This window comes from Passer domesticus, chromosome 10, assembly GCF_036417665.1.
Source record: "Passer domesticus isolate bPasDom1 chromosome 10, bPasDom1.hap1, whole genome shotgun sequence".
NCBI lineage: Eukaryota > Metazoa > Chordata > Aves > Passeriformes > Passeridae > Passer > Passer domesticus.
In genome coordinates this window covers 36,958,683-36,977,500 of record NC_087483.1, presented here as the reverse complement: position 1 = coordinate 36,977,500, position 18,818 = coordinate 36,958,683, and the positions used below count along the sequence as shown (strand labels likewise).

The window sequence follows — 18,818 nt, the reverse complement described above, 5'->3', positions numbered from 1 at the left end:
CATTCAGCCTGTACATATTCTGTATGGAGTTTCCTTGAAAGTATAAATTTCTAAGTCTCTGATTCAGTCATTCCATCAAACTTCAGGAACAACCAGTATCAGCTCTGTACAAACCACAGCCATCAGACCCATGGAAGGACTCTGTTATTAACAACAACTTTGAAATAATTTGTGTTCAAGGTGGAGTAGCTGGCTGTGTCAATAAAATGAAGATCCTTACAATTAGTATGCCCACAGGAAAACACACATCTCCATGCTTATCAGCTGCAAATAAAAATACTTTTCATTGAGACTTAATTCTAGTCATAAGCTAAAAATAACTGGGTACAGTCAGAATTTGAATGCAGAAGTACATCTTTTACAGGAAGAACTGGCTTCTCCAGAATTCCACAAGTTATAACCTAAGCTGCTCCCAAGTGCAAAACTACCTCAGCTCTTTGGTCTGTTAAACACCCCAGCTCCATAAATGCTTGAAGGATTAAGTGATGTCCACAAGGAGCTCACAGCATTCCCCTGGGGGATTTTACAAATCCAAACAATGCATGTTTATTAAAGTCACAAATCCACAAACAGGTGGGAAGGCAGGGTGGTGTTTGGAACTGCAGCTACAGCTTAAAGGTGCCCAGTAAGACAGAAATGTTTGAACCTGCACTTTGAAGCTCACTCTGGTTCTGTGCTTCACATGACATCTACTCAATTTCTCACTTTCAAACCCTCCCTCCCCAAAGTGCCATTAAGAAAGAACAGCTCACCAGAGGAAAGCAGCAGGCACAGAGAATCAGTGCTGAAGCCTGGAGATCTCCACCACTACTGTGAAACAAACGTTTCACTCCAGGACCAGCAAAGTCCAGCACACCGATCTGAAAGCCCCAGGAGCTCCCACCTCCTCCACAGCAGCACATCTGGCCCTCAAATTCAGACTCCACTGCAGTAAATACTATCTTAAAAGACAGCAAACTTCTAGGTGTAGGGTGCTCTAGGCATATTCTTTCTTCTCATCAGAGTCTGAGATCCCACAAGCTACACCAAACTGTTAACACAGAACTGCCTTCATAAACATGGCAATTTTATGTACAGCCTGATGAACTGAAACAACACTGAGGTACCTGAAACAATCAGGACTTGCATGAATTTGCACTGACAGATTTCCATCTCTGTCTGGGTTCTGAAAAGCATTTAAAAGCAGAATTCTACCCTCCACCTGCAAAATGTATGTGGACACCCCAGCCAGTAGCCAAACCAAGTTTGTCTTCTGAAGTTCTCCCCACTCCTATCCCTTCCTTTCATGAAGACACAGCACATGAAGTCAGTGAGACTCAATTTCAGCTGAATGCTCTCACTACACAGTATGCCATCCTTACATGAATAAACCCTTGAACTTCAAAATGAGAAAGGAGCATGTCTTACCATCTAGTAGTTCTAGAGTAACTGAGGGATCTACATATTCCCACCAGTGTTTTCCATCAGTTGATACTGGAATCTCCCAGTTGGACCACTTGCAGGCCAAGTGAATGCACACACATGCTATCACTGTGGGCTTGTACTGAAGACAGAATGTGGTAAGGTGAAGGCTGTTGCACACATTTCGTAATGAGGAACCAAAGGAAATCAAACATGGAAAACAGAAAACCCAAACAAATCAACCATTAACATACAGAATGAGATAGCTTGTCAATCAACAGCAGTTAAACATTTTGTTGAGTAAGTTCATAAGACTCTATTGCCCTAAGAAAACAAAGGGCAGAGCATTTATCTAGTAGAAAAGTTTACTTTGATTTTGCTATTAAAACCCTGATGAACAGTAAATAAATTTACCAATTATTCTACTGTACTTAAGTACTATAAAGGGCAGTATAATATGGTGAATTAAAATTCTGTAGTATAATGACTAGAGCTAATTGTGCAGTCTCTGGATGAGACAGTCAGAAGGTCCCCAGCAGTTCCACAGCAGCCAGGTGAGTTATGTGTGGGCTTTGCTTTCACCAGGACTGGATTTGTGACATTTGTGATGTTGTTTTCAGCTTCCAGCACCACAAACACATTGGTTCACTTTCACTGTTTTAGCATAACTTCTCTTAACAATTGCTTAAGTACAGAATCTTGCCCATCAAGGAACCACCAGGATTTATTTATTTATTTAGAACAGTTCCAATAACTAGCAGATAATGTTTAAAAAGTGTATCTACACATAACGTAATTCTCTTAAATAAAGATTAAAGTAGTTTTGCAAGAGGCAAATTGAAGTAATCAAGACTAAAGTCTGCTCTCTAATTCTTTTTATGACAGGCTATGTCTACAAAACACCCACTTGGAATCCTAGAACTATAAATTTATCTAAGTACTTAAGTTTTAAAACTATATATTAAGATTAAAGAGCTGTTTCTAAAAGAAATAACATTGGGCTAGTACTAGTCTATCCAAAAAGAAAAATCAGCTAGTTGAAAATATCTTAGGCCCACTAGAATTTTATAAGTTAAGACTGAATCAATACTTAAAGTTAAGAGAAAACTGCCATTAACTACAAGTGTAAACTAAAAATAATTTTGTACTTACCAAGATGCTCGGATTTCTAGGTTAAGTTTATCTCTTTGTAATCTTTAGCTGCTATTCAGGCTACCAATTTTAGACTTATGCACTCACAATCGAGAAAAAGTCATCAGAAAGCAGCACTACACTTCTCATTGTGCATTTAAGCCCTTTGTGCCGTCAGGCCCTTGTCCAATACACCGCACTGCAGGCGGGGAGGTACCACCACTGGAGGTGGCCCAGTCCCCCACTGCAACAAGGGTAAGACACATCAGGGGGCCCTGCAGTAAAGGAAGCTATAGTGTGCTACAACAGTGCAACAAAGAGGTTCAGGATAACAACCTGTTGGTAGCCATGAAATAGGATGTCTGTGCCAAATCCTTGCTTGCTGTAAGAAAAGAAAAACAAGAGAGATTAAAGGTCTGCACTAATTTGTCAACGTTCATTCCAAAATTCAAGCAGTTTTACCTTCCAAAAAATCACTGCTGGGTATTTCTAAAATACTGATCTGGCTTTAGCTAACCAGCCTTTAAAATACTCTTTTCTGAGACACAGAAGACTGAGGCACACTCAGTACTGGAGCTGGACCTGTCATTCCCTTCAGTGCCCCTCCCTCCCCCTGCACAGCCCACAGGACAGCTCCCCTCCAACAGCTGGCAGGTGAGCACTCTCCTCTGGGAAGCACTGCTTCCCCACCCTCACCTGCAGGGGATCCCTGCTTTGAGCTGCACAGCAGCAGGCAGTCAGTCCCGGCCAATTCACAGCACAGTGCTCCATCTGCTCTTGGAATGGGGCAGGACACCCTCCCACCTCCCCAGAAACAGCCACGTCTCTCTCCCAAAGCCCTGTAACACAGCCAGCCCCCAAGCTATGTGGGAAAAAAAAATCAGTTTTCTGCTCATTCTAATTAAGAGCACTGTAGTCATAAATAACATTTTGCTCCGTATTTGTTAAATCTACGGCAAGGCTTCAATAGGAAACAGACAAATTCATCTGAGTTAGTCAGAAAAAAAATAGGAAACAAACCACAGGACTGCAACATGCCAGAAATGAAAAACTGACTTGGGCTGTTACAGCCCCACAGTGCTGACCCCTAGAGTGACACCCCAATGCTCCTCACTCAGGTAAGAGAACTTACTGTAACATGCATTTAATGGAATAGCTGGGCACAAGGGGTTTAACCGCAGATTGAATGCAGCCTTCATTCAATTCTTACTTTGACACTATCACTTGAAATCAGTGCTACCTGCAGAGAGCGTAGTGTTGAATTTTATGTCAAAGGGAACATTGTTAAACTTTTATTTTAATAATATTTCTAGAAAGGTTGAGAAATACTACAGTGGCTTTTAAATTTAGTTTTAAAAAGCATATTAAAATGTGATATAACTCAACTTCTAATAATTGCCAAGGAATAAAATTCAGATTTGTCTTTATGCTACACAGCCAGGAAGTGCCATAATCTAAGAAGAATGTGGAAGTTGGAAGGTAATAGGATCTGTTCCTACACACAAATTCTACTAATCCATAATAATCAGAAGGTGAACTGACAATGTGTTATGCTAGAATATTTTGTTTGCCCCTGTAATGGTAATTGCACGCCAAAAAACCAAGGAGTTCGACCTCTTCCTCTCATCTAAAAAAAAGTAAGGTGGAATCACCAAAAAAAAAGGAAAAAAAAAGAAAAAAGAAAAAAGAAAAAGTGAAATGAGATTGTCTTAACAAATAAAAACACACAATAGTTGAGTAAGACTGAAATTGATGTCTTGCTCTTCATTTTTCATCAAAGCAATGCCTAAAGGATCTTCAATGATTTATATACTCTGTAAAGTTACATGTTTGAATTAAGGGAGCAAGACCAAGAAGCATCTCTACTCTCACTAAAATGTCCCTTCTGAACAAGGAAGAAAAGCAGATGCCAGAAAACTTCTATTTAACATCAGCTTGAAAGATGAGTAAATCAAAACACATACCTGGAAGAAAAGAATCACATCTTGAAACACACACTTTAGCCTCAATCAAAAATTACTGTGCTAAATACCTTACCTATACTAAAAGTTCTATGATTCTGTTTCAATTTATTTACAGCTAAATAATAATCATTGCCAAAACCAGCAAGAAACTTACTAAAGCCTTTGATAACACAAAGCACAACTGAAAATATCTGTCCCAAACTCTTCTATGTAGGGCAGCTTTGCTTCAACAGAATCCATCAATGAAATTAAACCTAATGAATTTTGGTTCCTATATTTTGGTGGTTTATTTCCATTATAGTAGTGGGAAGTGCATCTCCAAAAGTTTAATCATCTTGAAGCAGGGGCTAAAACAAGCCAGCAGAGCTGCTCTTATAACTCACAAGCCGTAGGACCAATGGCTATGACACCAGCCATGAATGACCAGTGTTAGATTTTAGCATTCAGGAGTGATTTAAAACATCCATCCTGTCTCAATGCCATTATACAGGGATTAGTGAAATAGTCATCAGTATTTTGAAACAGGACTTGCTGTCTGACACACCTTCTGAGAGGCTGTCTCCAAGGAACTGCCAACCGGGAACCAAAATGCTTTGTACTGGCCATAGCCACTCAATTCACTGCTTGCAGCTCCAAGATACCCGAGTCTTTTCTTCAGCACAGCTTATCTTGGACCTTGGGATGCTCAGGAAAATGTGACTCCCAATTCCCCATTAGGAGCTGGTAACTGGCTATGCCTGGACCCAAACAACATGTGAGCATTCCCTGGAAAGAGGAGATTGCAGATAAGCCAGTCAGCATCAGAAGAGAGAAGCTTGCTGAAGTCCTTCTGGCAAAAGCAAAAAGCCCCAGGCTCTGAACAGAGGGATGCTGGAGGGTGGAGGAGGCCATGGTGCAGGCATTCAGGTCTGAGCAGTCCTGGTGGCTTTATTTCTTGAGAGTATTTAAAGCTTGGGAACAGGCCCACAAAAACCTGAGGTCAAAGTTCAGAATGGGAAGGCCACCTGTAGCAAGTGCTGGAGTGCAGCTGGTGTTTCACATCTTTCCACACCACTAAGACTCAAATCTTCCTCATGTGAATACCCTCTGAAAAAGCTGATGCATTTTCACCTCCTCTTCTGCTGACTTTGTCTTTCTCAGCCTGATTTAAGCAATGGCATCTGCACACAAGTATTATGGGATATTTGAAGGATTTGACAGTGCAATTTTCACAAAAGATTAGTAAGGATCGTGGGTGTTCAAGATACCTGATAACCTGCAGAGTAGCGAAAACAATCCTAGAAATCCTTGAGCTCTCATCTTCAGTTCCACAAGGTTGTGTTCCAACACAGAGAGTGACTGAAGACTTCCCAAGATGGAGATGAGGATACAGATTCCAAGTTTCACCAGAAGCAGGCTGAGAACAGACTGATTTTGCACCAGTGTAAGAGGACCATGCCACAATCTTGGCAGCAGGGCAGTTTCACTGCTGATCATTCAGCTAGTGTTGAAGGCAGCAAGGGCCAAAACCAGAACAGTTTTTGGTGTTTTGGTGGGGTTGTTTTTCCATTTTCTTTCTTCCTTTCTTCTCTTCACTACTGGAGCATTCTTGGAATGGACACTGAAGCTTGCTGACAGGCCCTCACATATCCACTGCTTTCAGATTCCTTGGACCTGAGGGATCCTAAGGAATGATGGTCCTGTCTCCTCTTCTCAGTCTCTTGACACTGAGGAAGAATGGTGCAGAAAAAATACTAAGCCCACACCATTTTCCTTGTCTGCTATACTGACCAAACTGCAAAGATGGAACAATTTCATTAACCCATGAGTCTCTGAACACTAGAAGGAGTAACTAGGTATTGTATGACTGAACATCATGAATCATTATGCATCCAGTCACCCCTTCTCTGCAATGATCTGTGTTGTCAAATAATACCTTCAAAAAGGCTTTCAATTTTAGAGAAGAATTCATTTTTCTTTAGTTGTATGTTGAAGCAATTATATTTATTTGCACCAACTCCCACTTACTAGTTCATCTTCAGCTTCCAGCAACTGATTCTGTCGTGCCACTGCCAGACTAGACAGTCTTCTGACAAAGGACTTGGTTGAGTTTTTTGAGCATCATCAACACAACCTGGGTTTCTATTTTTCATTTTGTTTTCAAAGGGAATAGCTTACAGCTTAATAACAGGTAACAGTGGCTGCATAAAACACATTACCCTGGATGCAAGACAGCAAAAAGTGATGGAGAGAATCAGCCATCCTCTGAGGCACTGCAGTTTAGTCAGCCAAAGGGCCCTTTCCCACCACCTGACAATGCAGGGCACAAACCCCAAAGCACACTTGCAGACCTCAGCTAACCTTGCTGCTGCTTTTTTGGTACTCAGACACTACATTCCTCCCTTCCTCCTCTCTCCAAACATGCAGTTGGAAGTTTAAATCATAACAGGCTTGGGTAAGTTAATCATCTTTATTCAAAAAAGGTTTCTCTGCCTTCTGAAATGTTGTTTTTTGTCCAAGATGATGTTAGCAGAACTGGATGAAGTAACCTTAGATTTCTTTAACTTCTCAATCCCTTTAGCACTAAAGGTGTAACACTGACAAATCCTAGGCATATTTTAAAAGCTTCAGGACTCAGATATCTGAGTGTTGCATCTACTGACACTGAAAACCCACACTGTCCAATAAATAAATGTTCCAGGACAGAAAACTCAACTCCTACCACTGTGTCTCTGAAGATAATCACAGTGCCCATGGGCCCATCTCCCTGTCCCCTCAACACATAAAACCAATGTTCCATGGCAGTTATTCTGTCCTTGCATGACTTCAAATCTCATGCCTGAAGTTTTAAATGAATTAATTAGTTTCCTTTTTCTTATTTTAGTATGAGGCACTCAAATCTTGTGTTCACAGTCTACACCATTCCTAGGGACATGCTCCCAAGGATTCCAGGCACACACACACACTAAGGAGCACACCTCCTGCAGTGAGCAGGGTTTAGAACATCAGACATTACACACACTGTGCACCAGTCCTTGAGCTACACGGATTTTCAGCCCTCACTGAAGTCTTCAGATTTCAAGACCTGATATCACTTTAGACTTCTAAGTATTTTTACAAGTCTTCTGACATTAAATAGTAGTTTAAAGATGTCAAATTAAAAAATTCACAGTTTCTTCAAAGTATGAATTTTGTCAATACAAAAAATTAGCTTACAAAACACAAAGGGAAAAGCTGAACTGCCTTAGAGTGGTATCTGCCCTTGATGAAGGAGATACAGTTTGTGTAGCAGTGTCCCTGTGGGCTTGAGTGACACACACTGATGTGGAAATCCTGAGGCAATACAACATTCCCCCACCCCTCCCCACAGCCCCAGACACCAAACAGAAGCACAGGGGCTCCCCAAGAGAGCAAAACGTGCTCACATTTACAGTGACCAACAGCTAAGAAAAGCCAAAGCAAACCCCTACAGAGCAGCTGGTGCTGACTACTGGGACTTCAGGTGCAACTGGAGTCATGCACCAAGTCACAACCACATCTGGGCAGAAAGCAGAGAATCATTGTCTTACAGCAAGGAGAGCAACAGAACTACTTTACCTATAGCACCACCCTACTCAGTGTGCAAGGACACTCACCAGGAAGCTACAGCAAATAAGAGACACTCTTCCTTAAAGAACACCACTAATTCCAGAGTTACTACAAATCTAGTTGAACGGGTTAGGCTGTATCTAAATTTTATATATTTTATAGAAGGAGAAGAAAAAACACCAAAAACTTAGAAGCACTTACGCATTTTTCACTGCAAAACCAGCTAATGACTGGAGACTAACAACCATGGTCTAATAATTTCAAAACACTTTTTACTTAAGAAACATAATTAAAATGAAAAGCTTATTTTAAATGCTTTTACAACTGGTCCCTAATTTTTTTTCATCCTACATCTTCTAAGAAGGTGTTTTAATATTTCTTTAAAGCTCCAAAACAAATAAATTCAAGAATTAAAGAAGATGTGCCAAAATGCCACAAAAAAAATAGAGAACAAACCAGGTTTCTAGCCCGTCACATAAACGAGCTGCAGACAAGTTACAGGATATGTTTAACTGAAGGTCTGGGGTTTTGTGCTACCATCCAAAACAAGTAAGGACACACTGCTACAGAAAAACAATTAGTCACACCTATTTGTATGTGACAGCAGACTTGCTGTGCACTCTCTTTATCACCTGAAAAGATTTGTTAAGACAAAAGCTGGCATTAGCCATCAATGGGCAAAACTACTTCAGAGTGAAAATCATCAGCTCAGAGCAATACTATGGATGTGGCCAATCAGTTTGCAACTGCTGACTGCTTCTGTCATTCCAGGACACATAGAACAGGTACTGTTAAAATCAAAGCTAATAAGCAAACAAACAAAAAAATGAAGTACAGAGGACTAGGCTCTTTATGACTCTCTAAAGGTAAATATGAAACTTTTAATAATTAATTTAAAACATACTCTTTGGATAACATAGTTGGTGAAAAATCATATTAGACAAATAACATTACTTTCAAATTTTATAGAAAGGTAAAAAAGGACTTACGGAAGTGGTTAAAAGTCACTGACCTCTCACTAACTGTGTACATTTCACAACATCTGTGTGTGGATGTTCAATGGTAATCTCAAAACCTGAGGGGTTACAAATACATTTCAGAATTATACATTGCATCTGTAAAATAAAAAGCAAACCCCTTGTGTTTCCCCACAGATCTAAAATACTTGCTAAACCTTTGCACTGTAGAATAAGTAACACAATTTAAGTGCCTTTTATTCTTTACCTTTTCGTATTTTTGAATGGCAGATGGTAAAGCCACTTTGTAATCCATTAATAAACTATTCCTCCAGTAATCTCAAATCCTGTACACATATAACCTGGGAAATTACTATCTTTTTAAAGCTGAATATATCTGAACAATTTCTAGCAAGTTAATAAGTCAGTAAAAACTGTACTGCAAACACAATGAAATGTGTGTGCATGTATACTTTTATTAATTGATTTCTAGCACTTAAACATGTTCCATGTATGAAATTAGAAATTAAGGCAATTTGTAGATCAGAGACTTAATAAACCCTTTAAGGTTTATGACACTGTTTTAAGAACTAGGTCACTACTGTGAGCTATTTTTCTTAACAATACCCCAAGTGGTATTTAAGAATATCTGAGCAAGTCAGTGTTCTCAGGCCTCTGGCTGTAATTGTCTCTGTGGTATTTTAGTCAGAAGAGTGTCTTGACAGAACATTCCACTTCAAATTTTGGAATCATCTGAATCCATAAATGGTTACACTACAACTTGTTTTCTTCAGAGTCAGCACCTGCTCAATTACATAATGTTCTTCTATGGAAAGGCAGAGTGGGGAAGAGCACTGGGTACAAAGCTCTTTCCAACTGCTCCAGGACATGCACAGCCAGCTACTACACCATGCTACCTTATGGGAAGAAATGTCATTGTAATTACTACTTGGAGTAAAATCTGCTTGGAAGCCTTTCTAATTCAAACTGTCAGAAACATCTCTTTCACAAGTACAGACACACCCTTCTCCACAGTGAACACAAAACTAAATTCAGAAGTTATACAGGGAAACAGTTAAATTCGAATGTACCAATAGCACATCAAAAATCCAGTTATTTGGGTCCCACTAGCTCTTCATGGCAAGCAGGCTGCACAGGAGGTATTTAGAAAGACATACCTAAAGTTTGAAGCATTATTGTTTCAAGTATAACCAGCTCTTGGGCTTGTTGAAGGTATGCCTGAAACAAACAAGCAGACAGGTGAAGACACAGCAATCCATTGCCCCAGAATTCACTCACACACCTCTCTGGTGCAGCACTGGTACCCAGTGAGCACTGACAAGTCACAACACTTCCACTGGGGTTACTTTCTCCCACCAGTACACACACTGCTACAAATTCAGCTCCCCCTGCCTGCCTTTCACAAGATTAACTTAGTCTGGATCCCAGACAATCTATCCCAGCAAAGCATTTTTGGGAGGTCAGGTGGGTGCTGTAAGAATTTCAAGATGGAGCAATCTCTTCAAGTTTCATAACAAATAAGTGAGTCTTTAAGAAACTGCATTAAGTAATAGGAAGACTTAAATGGTATAAAAACAAAGGCTTTTCTTCCTAGGCTGCAGAGAGCAATATTCCAGTAAGACAATGTAACAAATCACTAGATGAAATGTCATCTTTCAAACCGTGTATCTTTGAAACCATAACTTCCACCTACATCACTCTTTGTATCCAGCTGTGGCTCTTGAGGATGAAGACAGGCATTTGCTACTTTAATAACATGTTCAAGTTTCCGTGGCTGTTCTTCCACTTTTGCAGCCAAAAACAATGCCGTGGGAGACATTATCTGAAGAAGAAAGACATGTGTATTTTTTAGCTTTTTACAAGCATAACTTGAATTTTTATGGAGTCTAAACTAACACAGAAAAGGTTTAAGAAGTTGGATTTGTGGCTTTTTTTCAGTTTTGAAGTCATGCAAGGCAACAAAAATATAACTAGTTGTGTTTTATTTTGTAACTGATGCAATCCTCTCAGCAGCACAGGGAAGGAGTAGCATAATGTTAAATTACATTTGTGAGTAAGATGTCTGAGGTCAAACTAATTCTAGTTCAACATAAAATATTTTGGCCCAGAAGACTTAGTCACAGCAGAACAGGCTGTTTCAAGTTAAATATACCTCATGAGAAAGTTCATCCAATTTCTTGCACAGAACGAGTCACTACACCATCTTTTCAGTGAAACAGCTGATCACAAGTTCTGGTAGCATTTAATTCTCCCAAAGAGTGAGAAACTTTGCAGAGAACTTTAATAAAAACAGCTTGTTATAGAAACACAGGCTCTACAAGTAAAAGAAACTTTATATACACACATATATTCTTAGAAACTTTACTATATGCCCAGCAGTATCTGAGGAACAAAGCATAAGGATTTGTAAAACACCAGTTTTATCAAATGTTACTAAATGTTACACATCACATTTAAAAATGAAAATTGATATCAAACTCCTGGTGCCATAGGGTGGCAGTTCAGTATCACCTCAGAGTTAGCTGTGAAGTAGAATTTTGGTGCCTGCTGTCAGCTAGAGTGACTGATGTGTGCAGACAGAACACAGCAAACCACAAACCACTGATGAATTAGGTTCTCTTTGCATGCAAAAGGTGCATATGTTAACCAGGAATTAAAATGGTACTAGAAATTATCTAGACATAAGCTGATTTAAATGGTTAAAATTAAGCCAGTATAAAGCATTTATTCAGAGACTGAAATAGCTCCTTGCTGAGTATTTAATTAATGCACGGTGCAAGCAGTGCAAGTATTGGATTTCTCATTCAATGCCCAAACAGAACTAGGCTAAATAGGAGGCATAGCCCTCCTAAAATCAGACTTGCTTTTTTACCAGTAAGCAGCCCTTTTTTATGCCAAAATGAAACACTTGGTATAAAAATTTACAATATACGCAAAAGTGCAACAAACTGATTAAACATTTAAGGAATTAAATTTATAAGCTTTCAAATGTACTAAGAGTACTTTTTCCATGCTTAAATCACTTTGAAATGTGTGCTTGGATCTTAAGTAAATCTTTAAAGTTGGCAGACTTGAAAATTGACACCCTGGTAAGGAAATACCCTTTGATGAGAAGAAGTGTGCATGAGAAATCTAGCAAAAATCTCAGTCTATAAAAACCAACCACCCAAAACAAGTCACAGGGACCAATTCTTTTACAAGGGAGACAAGAACCCCTATTTTCTTTTTAAGAATCTTGTAACCTAAGCCTGATGAGCAAATGAAATAAAACCCAAGGTGAAGTGTTGCTGAACAAGGCCATATTAGCACTGTCATTCAATACTCCTGATGATTCTGTAGAAGCTCCTATCCCCACTGCTTGAAGTAATGATTTGAAATTCTGGAAGGGATTTCCTTTGCCAAGGACATACTACATGAAATGTGTCTCACACTGGGAGATAAGTTTAAACAGTAAATATGATGGAAACACTTTCTGGAGTTCAGAGAGAGAGATATCAACAGCTCTGAAGTGGCAGAAAATGCAGAAGATGTCAGGCAGCACATTCAGGCATAACCCAACACACCCATACCACATAAAGGTATTTTACAGAACTCAGTTTTCAACAAGAGCCATGGCTGAAAACATTTCCATCTCACAGAGGCATTATTTGAACCAAGTCACCAATGACCACGCAATTAAATAATCAGCAAATTCTCACTCACTGTTACTCTGTGTCTGACTGCAAAGTTCTGCTTCTTTCCAAAAAAGCACCATCAGGCTGACTTCAGGATCTCTTCTGATTTACTGAAGCAGATCAGATCTGGCCAAGAAGTCTCCACACAATTGCTGATCTCCAAGAACTTACCCAAACACAGCTCTGGAGGCTGATTAAGTCAAGCTGATTATAACTATCATATAACTCTGGTTCATCAGAAATCTATGTACAGCCCAATTAACTATTTCCTTCAGAAAGAAGTGTTGGCTTCTGGCCAGAGAATTTCAGCTCTTTATCCTATCTAGGACAAGGGTTCCCACTTCCAATTTAGAGTAGGCTATTATTTTTAGCCTCCTTGGTATTGATTCAGAAAAATAGACATCCTAGTAAAATTCCAGACTTGGCACAAATGCAGTCTTCAGTGAACACACCCTGCTAAGTGTTTAACTGGCAAAGTTACTCAAATGCTTTCATTCATTTCCAATTACCAAAAATGGCAAAAAACCCAAGCGAAGTAGAACAAAAAAAGCAAAATTAAAGAAACTTGACAAAGCAATAGTGTATTTCCTATATATAAATATCTTAGTTTAATATCAATCAAAATAATTGAGTCATTATATACCATGCACCCCAAATAGTCTTTGAGAAATCTTCAGAACACATGTGATATATGACATTAAATCCCACTTTATTACCAGCCAAGTCCCACAGAAACAGGAAGAATCCCCAAAACATAAGAGTCTTGTTTACACCACCCAAAAGCATTATACAGCAAGTTTCATTGGGAACTGTGGTACAAGTCCTTTTTCACTTGAAAAGGAAGAGAGTGTAGTGACCAAGGCACTCAGAAGAATCTCAGAACACATCAGCAGCATGCCTGTAGTTTTCTGAGGTCTCCCTCTCCCTTCCAATGCCAACATTAGTATGCTTTTAGACTGATACAGTTTAGCCTAAGACATTAAGTGCTTCCAGTCTATGAGAGGGTTTTCAAGTTTGAACACAAAGAGCTGTGAGGAATTTTTTTTATTGTAACCAGGAGCACACATTGCATAAAAGCAGCAAATATGTTAAACTGCACTATTAAAACCAGAACTGAAGTACCCAAAACAGCCTCACTAGAGCTTGAAGCGTATTATGAAAGTTTCAAGAACTTTGCAAAACTGCAAAGTCAACTGTCTAATACTGTGATTTGGACAAGGCACAAGGAAGGGAATGCAGAAGGACTGGAAACAAAACACCCTCCACACAACTCACCTACCTTGCACTTGAAGGAAAACAATTCTTCCTGCAGCCTTCTTTAGGCTCTTCACTAAGCTCCACTGTATGTGGAGTTATAAGGATTTTAAGGATTATATTTAAAAACTACAGCTCCCATTTGGATGCCTTACCTCTCACTGCCAGCATATGAAACATTTCCCCCCCTTTCTGTTCTTCAAATCACAGTGTACTGAAGAATAAGCATCTAAAAGAACTATTTGCTATATAACAATGTAACACACCAAGTACTACAGAAACAGCATTTGCAGAATAATTTCTAAGATATTTTAAAGTATAATAGTGAGGCTAGTAATGCCTATAAAAAGCCAGCAAGCTCCCTCCCTTTCCCAATATTAGCACAGACTAACTTTATACTCAGCAACCCAAAGTTCCTATGTCCTGGTCAGGAATGTAGAAAGAATAATTTGTGCTGAGGAGATCCACAGTAGCTCCTGTCATTTGCACAGCCAGGGAAATTAGTAGTCAGGGCATCCAATTCTGCTTCCCAGAATTGGTAAAGCAAATTTCCATCCTCACTGGGGCACAGTAACCTTGCAAAGACTTCGCCTGCCTTGACTGCAACATCCAGACCTCAATACTTTCCTCTTTGCACCAAAATGCACATACTCAGCAGGCAATCCAGAGCAACCCATAACTGACCTGCTAGCTCACAGTAACTTCACAAAAAAGGGATATTTGGCCAATAAGCAGTACATGTAATACATTCCCAATGAACCAAGACTACATTAACTGGTACATGCCACCCCTGTGGCTCTACACATTGAAGATACTGTTGGGAATTCTGTTCCCTGTTCATAGATGACTCAAACTCCTGAAAGCCTGTAAAACTGTTTAGCACTAACTTATAGAAAGAAAAAAAAACCCATAAATTAAGACAACAACTATTCAGCAACTGAGCTTCCATTAGAAGTCCTGTTTGTTAACAACTAAGTGCATGTCACATACATGACACACGTGTGTTTGTATAACCTGGCAGTTACACATGATGATAAATGAGCAAGTGCTTATTACCAGACCAAAAACATTCATCTACCAATAAAAGAAGTCAACACAGGCCCACATTTTTTCAGCTGGAGATCATAAGGCATTCTGACTAATGGCCATCTAATTTTCTAGCCCCAGCATTCAGATTCCTTCCTGCCATGGACAAACAGCACCACGTGCACACAACAAAGAAATATTAGAGATACACTGCATAGGTCCTACCTTTGAGACTGCCAGTACCTCACTATTCCTTTCCAAGGATTACTTCCTTCTTGCAGAGATGAAGACTGCTACATTTTTTAGCTTGCCAAGTACTCTGGGGGTTTGATATTAAGTATTTATTAGAGTTCTTGGCTTTTGCTGTCTCTACAGAGGACCTAATGGATGGTTTGGGAGTATTTTAAAAGTGACTCCATTCACTGAGCCCCTCTGTGCCCTACAGAATTGTAAAAGGAAACTGCTCTTGCCCATCAGCACACAGACAAAGCCACTCTCTGGCCTTATGCTCATTAAGAATTACAAAGAAGAGTTCAGCAAGAATCAGTAGTGCTGAGGTACAACCTGCAGCTCACTTGCCTTTAACTTTGAACATTATTACCTGAGAATTAATTAAACAGTACACTTCCCTCCCCTGTAAAAGCTGCAGTTTCCATGGCATTCTGCCCTTACATAGCTGACTTGTGATTTTTAAGATTCATAATTTAACTTAAGCCATAGTTTTCATACAAGGAGCACTACACACTCAAACACCACTGCACTGCCAGTTCCAAGGGACTGTCATTACCAGCACCCAGTGCAAACCCAAACAAAGCTTTCTGCTGCCTGAATCTAGCCCAGACTGCCAGCTGACAGTACAGGCAGCACTCCAGCAGGTGATGGAGCAGGTGTGTGGGTCTAGATATAAACACAGCAGCTCTACACTGAGCACCTCTCCACTCCAAGCAGCTCCAGTTTATCAAGCCCATGAGCCATTCACAGTCCCAGAAAACTTTGGATGCCTCACCAGCTCCTCTTCCCTCAGCTCCAGGATGCTGCTATGTGGGCAGAGGAGCAGCAGGAGGGGAGAAAGAGGAACTTGTATGGATGAATACTGCAGTGCAGGTAACAAGCTGCTGGAAATCTGAGTTTAGCTGAGATTTTGCATGAAAAATAATTATATACACTTCTGAAATGTACCTACAAACAAATATGTACTTCCAGCCAAAGAGGCACCAACCAAGATGCCCACTAGCTCAGCCAGCAACAATAAATTCATGACAGGAAGAAGAGCTGGCTCTCCTTGTGCCCCACAGTGCACCTGCCCCAGCTGCAGACACTGCAAGGTGTGCAGGACTCTGCCCCTTGGCAGATAAAGGTCTGCTCTGACCCAGACCTAGCACCTGTCAGTCTCAATCCTTCTCAGATCTTAAAAAGATCTAAGAAAACTCATGCTTAACATTTAATGACAAACCACCATCACTATTAACTCTTCTTCCTTGAAACAAACAAACCCCAAGAACTTACATTATTATTATTATTTTTCCACCAATTGCATCCAGCATTGGACATTGAAAAAAAAAAACCCCAAAAAATCCCTCACATTCCCAAGCTGTATCTCCAGTTCCATACCTGTTACACTGTTCCTCAATAACAGCTAGCATTTTTACTGAAAAATTCCGTTCCTAACAACACGTTCTGTGTTCAGAGTCAACACGTCCAGGTTATCAGGCAAAACAAGATTTACCTCAACAGATGTAAAAATTTTTCTTATCTAATATGACTTATCACACCACTTAAGATTAGACTAACTACCATAATTTACACTGCTTCAGGAACAGCTACATATCCATATGGATACACACATAACCACATTATCATTGTCAGACACACCATGCCAGAACTTCCACTGGCTTCACCAAGAAAAATGTGTGTTCCTACACATGAGCCTTTCAAGCTTCAGCACATAAACACCAGCCACATTTGAAACATCTAAATGTATTCTTCACACATCTGAAATGTGCTTGCTGATGGTGCCTATTTATTTTTTTTTATTTCGATGGCAGAAGATAAAATCTAACTGCTACTAGTTAAAGTAATCCAAAGTTGAAAACAAGTATCATTACTGCTTCTAAACCATTGATAAGAAGCTGGAATTCCTAAAAACAAATCACACTTCACACTCCTGCGTGTAACACTTCTCAGTCAGAACTGCTAAAATTATGGGCGTGCTATTATCAAACACAAAATCATACTTACATTTCGATTAAATTTTGTGAAGGAATGATGCATATAAAACCTGTGCATGTAAACAATTGCAGTATTTATGGTAAGCTGAGATCTGGAAGATTAAATGAAGGAAACACTACATATTAAGAAAATTGGCTACAAGAAAGCGATGCGCTTTCCACATCAATCACCGCTCTCAACATATTGTCTTCAGCCGAAAATGGATTGGGGACGCGACACTTCGGAACTTAACTGATATTAACACATCCTTAACTGAAATTAACACGTATCGTCCCCATCTGTTTCGCAGACCACGTGGAGATTCCTACGCCCGGCTCCCCACGGTCACCCACGGACTGAAAACTCCTCAATGGGCGACATCCACAGAAACACTCTCAAGCGCTTTTGTTTTGTTCAACTATCCCAGTAAGCGATTTGAGGGTCTGGCCTTGCCCTGACCGATTTCTTTTTTTTTCCCCCTTTAAAAAAATCCCATTAAAGAACGGCTGAGGAGGAGCTGTTTGGGGTAGAACAGCAGCTGGGGCTCACGTCGGCAGGGCCGCAGCGCGCAGCCCGGCCGGGCGGGCAGCGGGCAGCCGCGTCCCCCGGCGCCGACAAAGAGCGGGGCTCCGCCAGGCTCCTCCTCCCATTCTGTGCCTCAGGCCGCGGCTCCGGCCCGCGGCACGCCGGCGGGGCCGCCAGCGGCTCCCGGGGAGCGCTCCCACACGAGGAAAAGGATCGCCCGCCGCCCCTCCGCGCGCGGCCCCGCCGCCCTCGCGCCCGTCCCCGCTCGGATACACGTTGAGGCGCTGGCCCATGTCTTGGATGAGGTTGGCCGCCTGCTGCCGGTAGGAGAGCTCCTTGTCGGCCTCCACGCCGCAGCGCCGCGAGGGCGTGTTCTCCAGCTGCTCGCGGCTGAAGAACCAGCGCGACGCGGCCGAGGAGCCGCCGCCGCCCCGCGCTGCGGACCCCGCGGAGCCCGCGCCCGCCGCCGCCATGACACCTCCTCCTCCTCCGGCGCCTCCTCCCGCCGCCTCCATCGCGGCTCTCGCGAGAGCTCCCGGGCCCGCGCGCGCCCTCCGCCATAGAGTCTCGCGGCGGGGCGGCCGCGCGCCGGGCGGGGTCACGTGGTTGGCAGGGGCGGGGGGAGCGGCCATGGCGGCCGCGGGGTGCGCGCCGTGAGGGGAGCGAGCCCTGAGGGGGCCTGGAAGGGAGCTGTGAGGGCAGCCAGTCCTCCCGCCAGCCCAGCGCCGCCACTGCAACCCCGCTAAACCAGTGAACCCCACCGCCCCGTGCCCGGCTGTGACCCCTTGAACACCTCCCGGGATGCTGACTGCTCCACCTCCCTCTAATACCTATGCCATTGCCTCACCGCCCCATCACTGCGTATCTATTTCAGACCACAGCTCAAATATCTAATCTCAGTCTGGATACATTTATGCTTAATAAAGTGAAAAAGAGAGAAAAAAAATGTTAGAAGCAAGGATTCCTTTTTTAATGCAAGCAAATCACAGAACAGCCTACTTGGAGGAGGATGTGGAAAGGGAGGAAGGAAGGAAATATTTGGAATGTACAACTAGTTCCTACAAAATTCCTGTCTGCTGGCAAATAAGCTT

The 18,818-nt window shown here is 41.4% G+C and overlaps 1 protein-coding gene across 12 annotated transcripts in view; it reads right to left on the bottom strand.

Moving 5' to 3' along the window:
• Nucleotides 1–18,510, bottom strand: part of CCNT2 (cyclin T2) — a 25,971-nt gene extending 7,461 nt beyond the window's left edge. For 2 of the 12 annotated variants that reach the window (XR_010369492.1, XM_064435222.1), the window contains exons 1-7: nucleotides 18,001–18,256; nucleotides 17,233–17,314; nucleotides 10,734–10,862; nucleotides 10,198–10,258; nucleotides 9,076–9,138; nucleotides 2,869–2,914; nucleotides 1,408–1,571 (exon numbers count right to left, since the gene is read on the bottom strand). Coding sequence is in view for 10 of the 12 variants with exons in the window: in XM_064435222.1 (XP_064291292.1) it covers nucleotides 1,408–1,571; nucleotides 2,869–2,914; nucleotides 9,076–9,138; nucleotides 10,198–10,258; nucleotides 10,734–10,862; nucleotides 17,233–17,314; nucleotides 18,001–18,242 (787 nt within the window). In the remaining 2 variants the exon portion in view is untranslated. The other 10 variants (XM_064435221.1, XM_064435220.1, XM_064435223.1 and 7 more) reach the window with 10 other exon arrangements.
• Nucleotides 18,511–18,818: the final 308 nt, after the last annotated feature.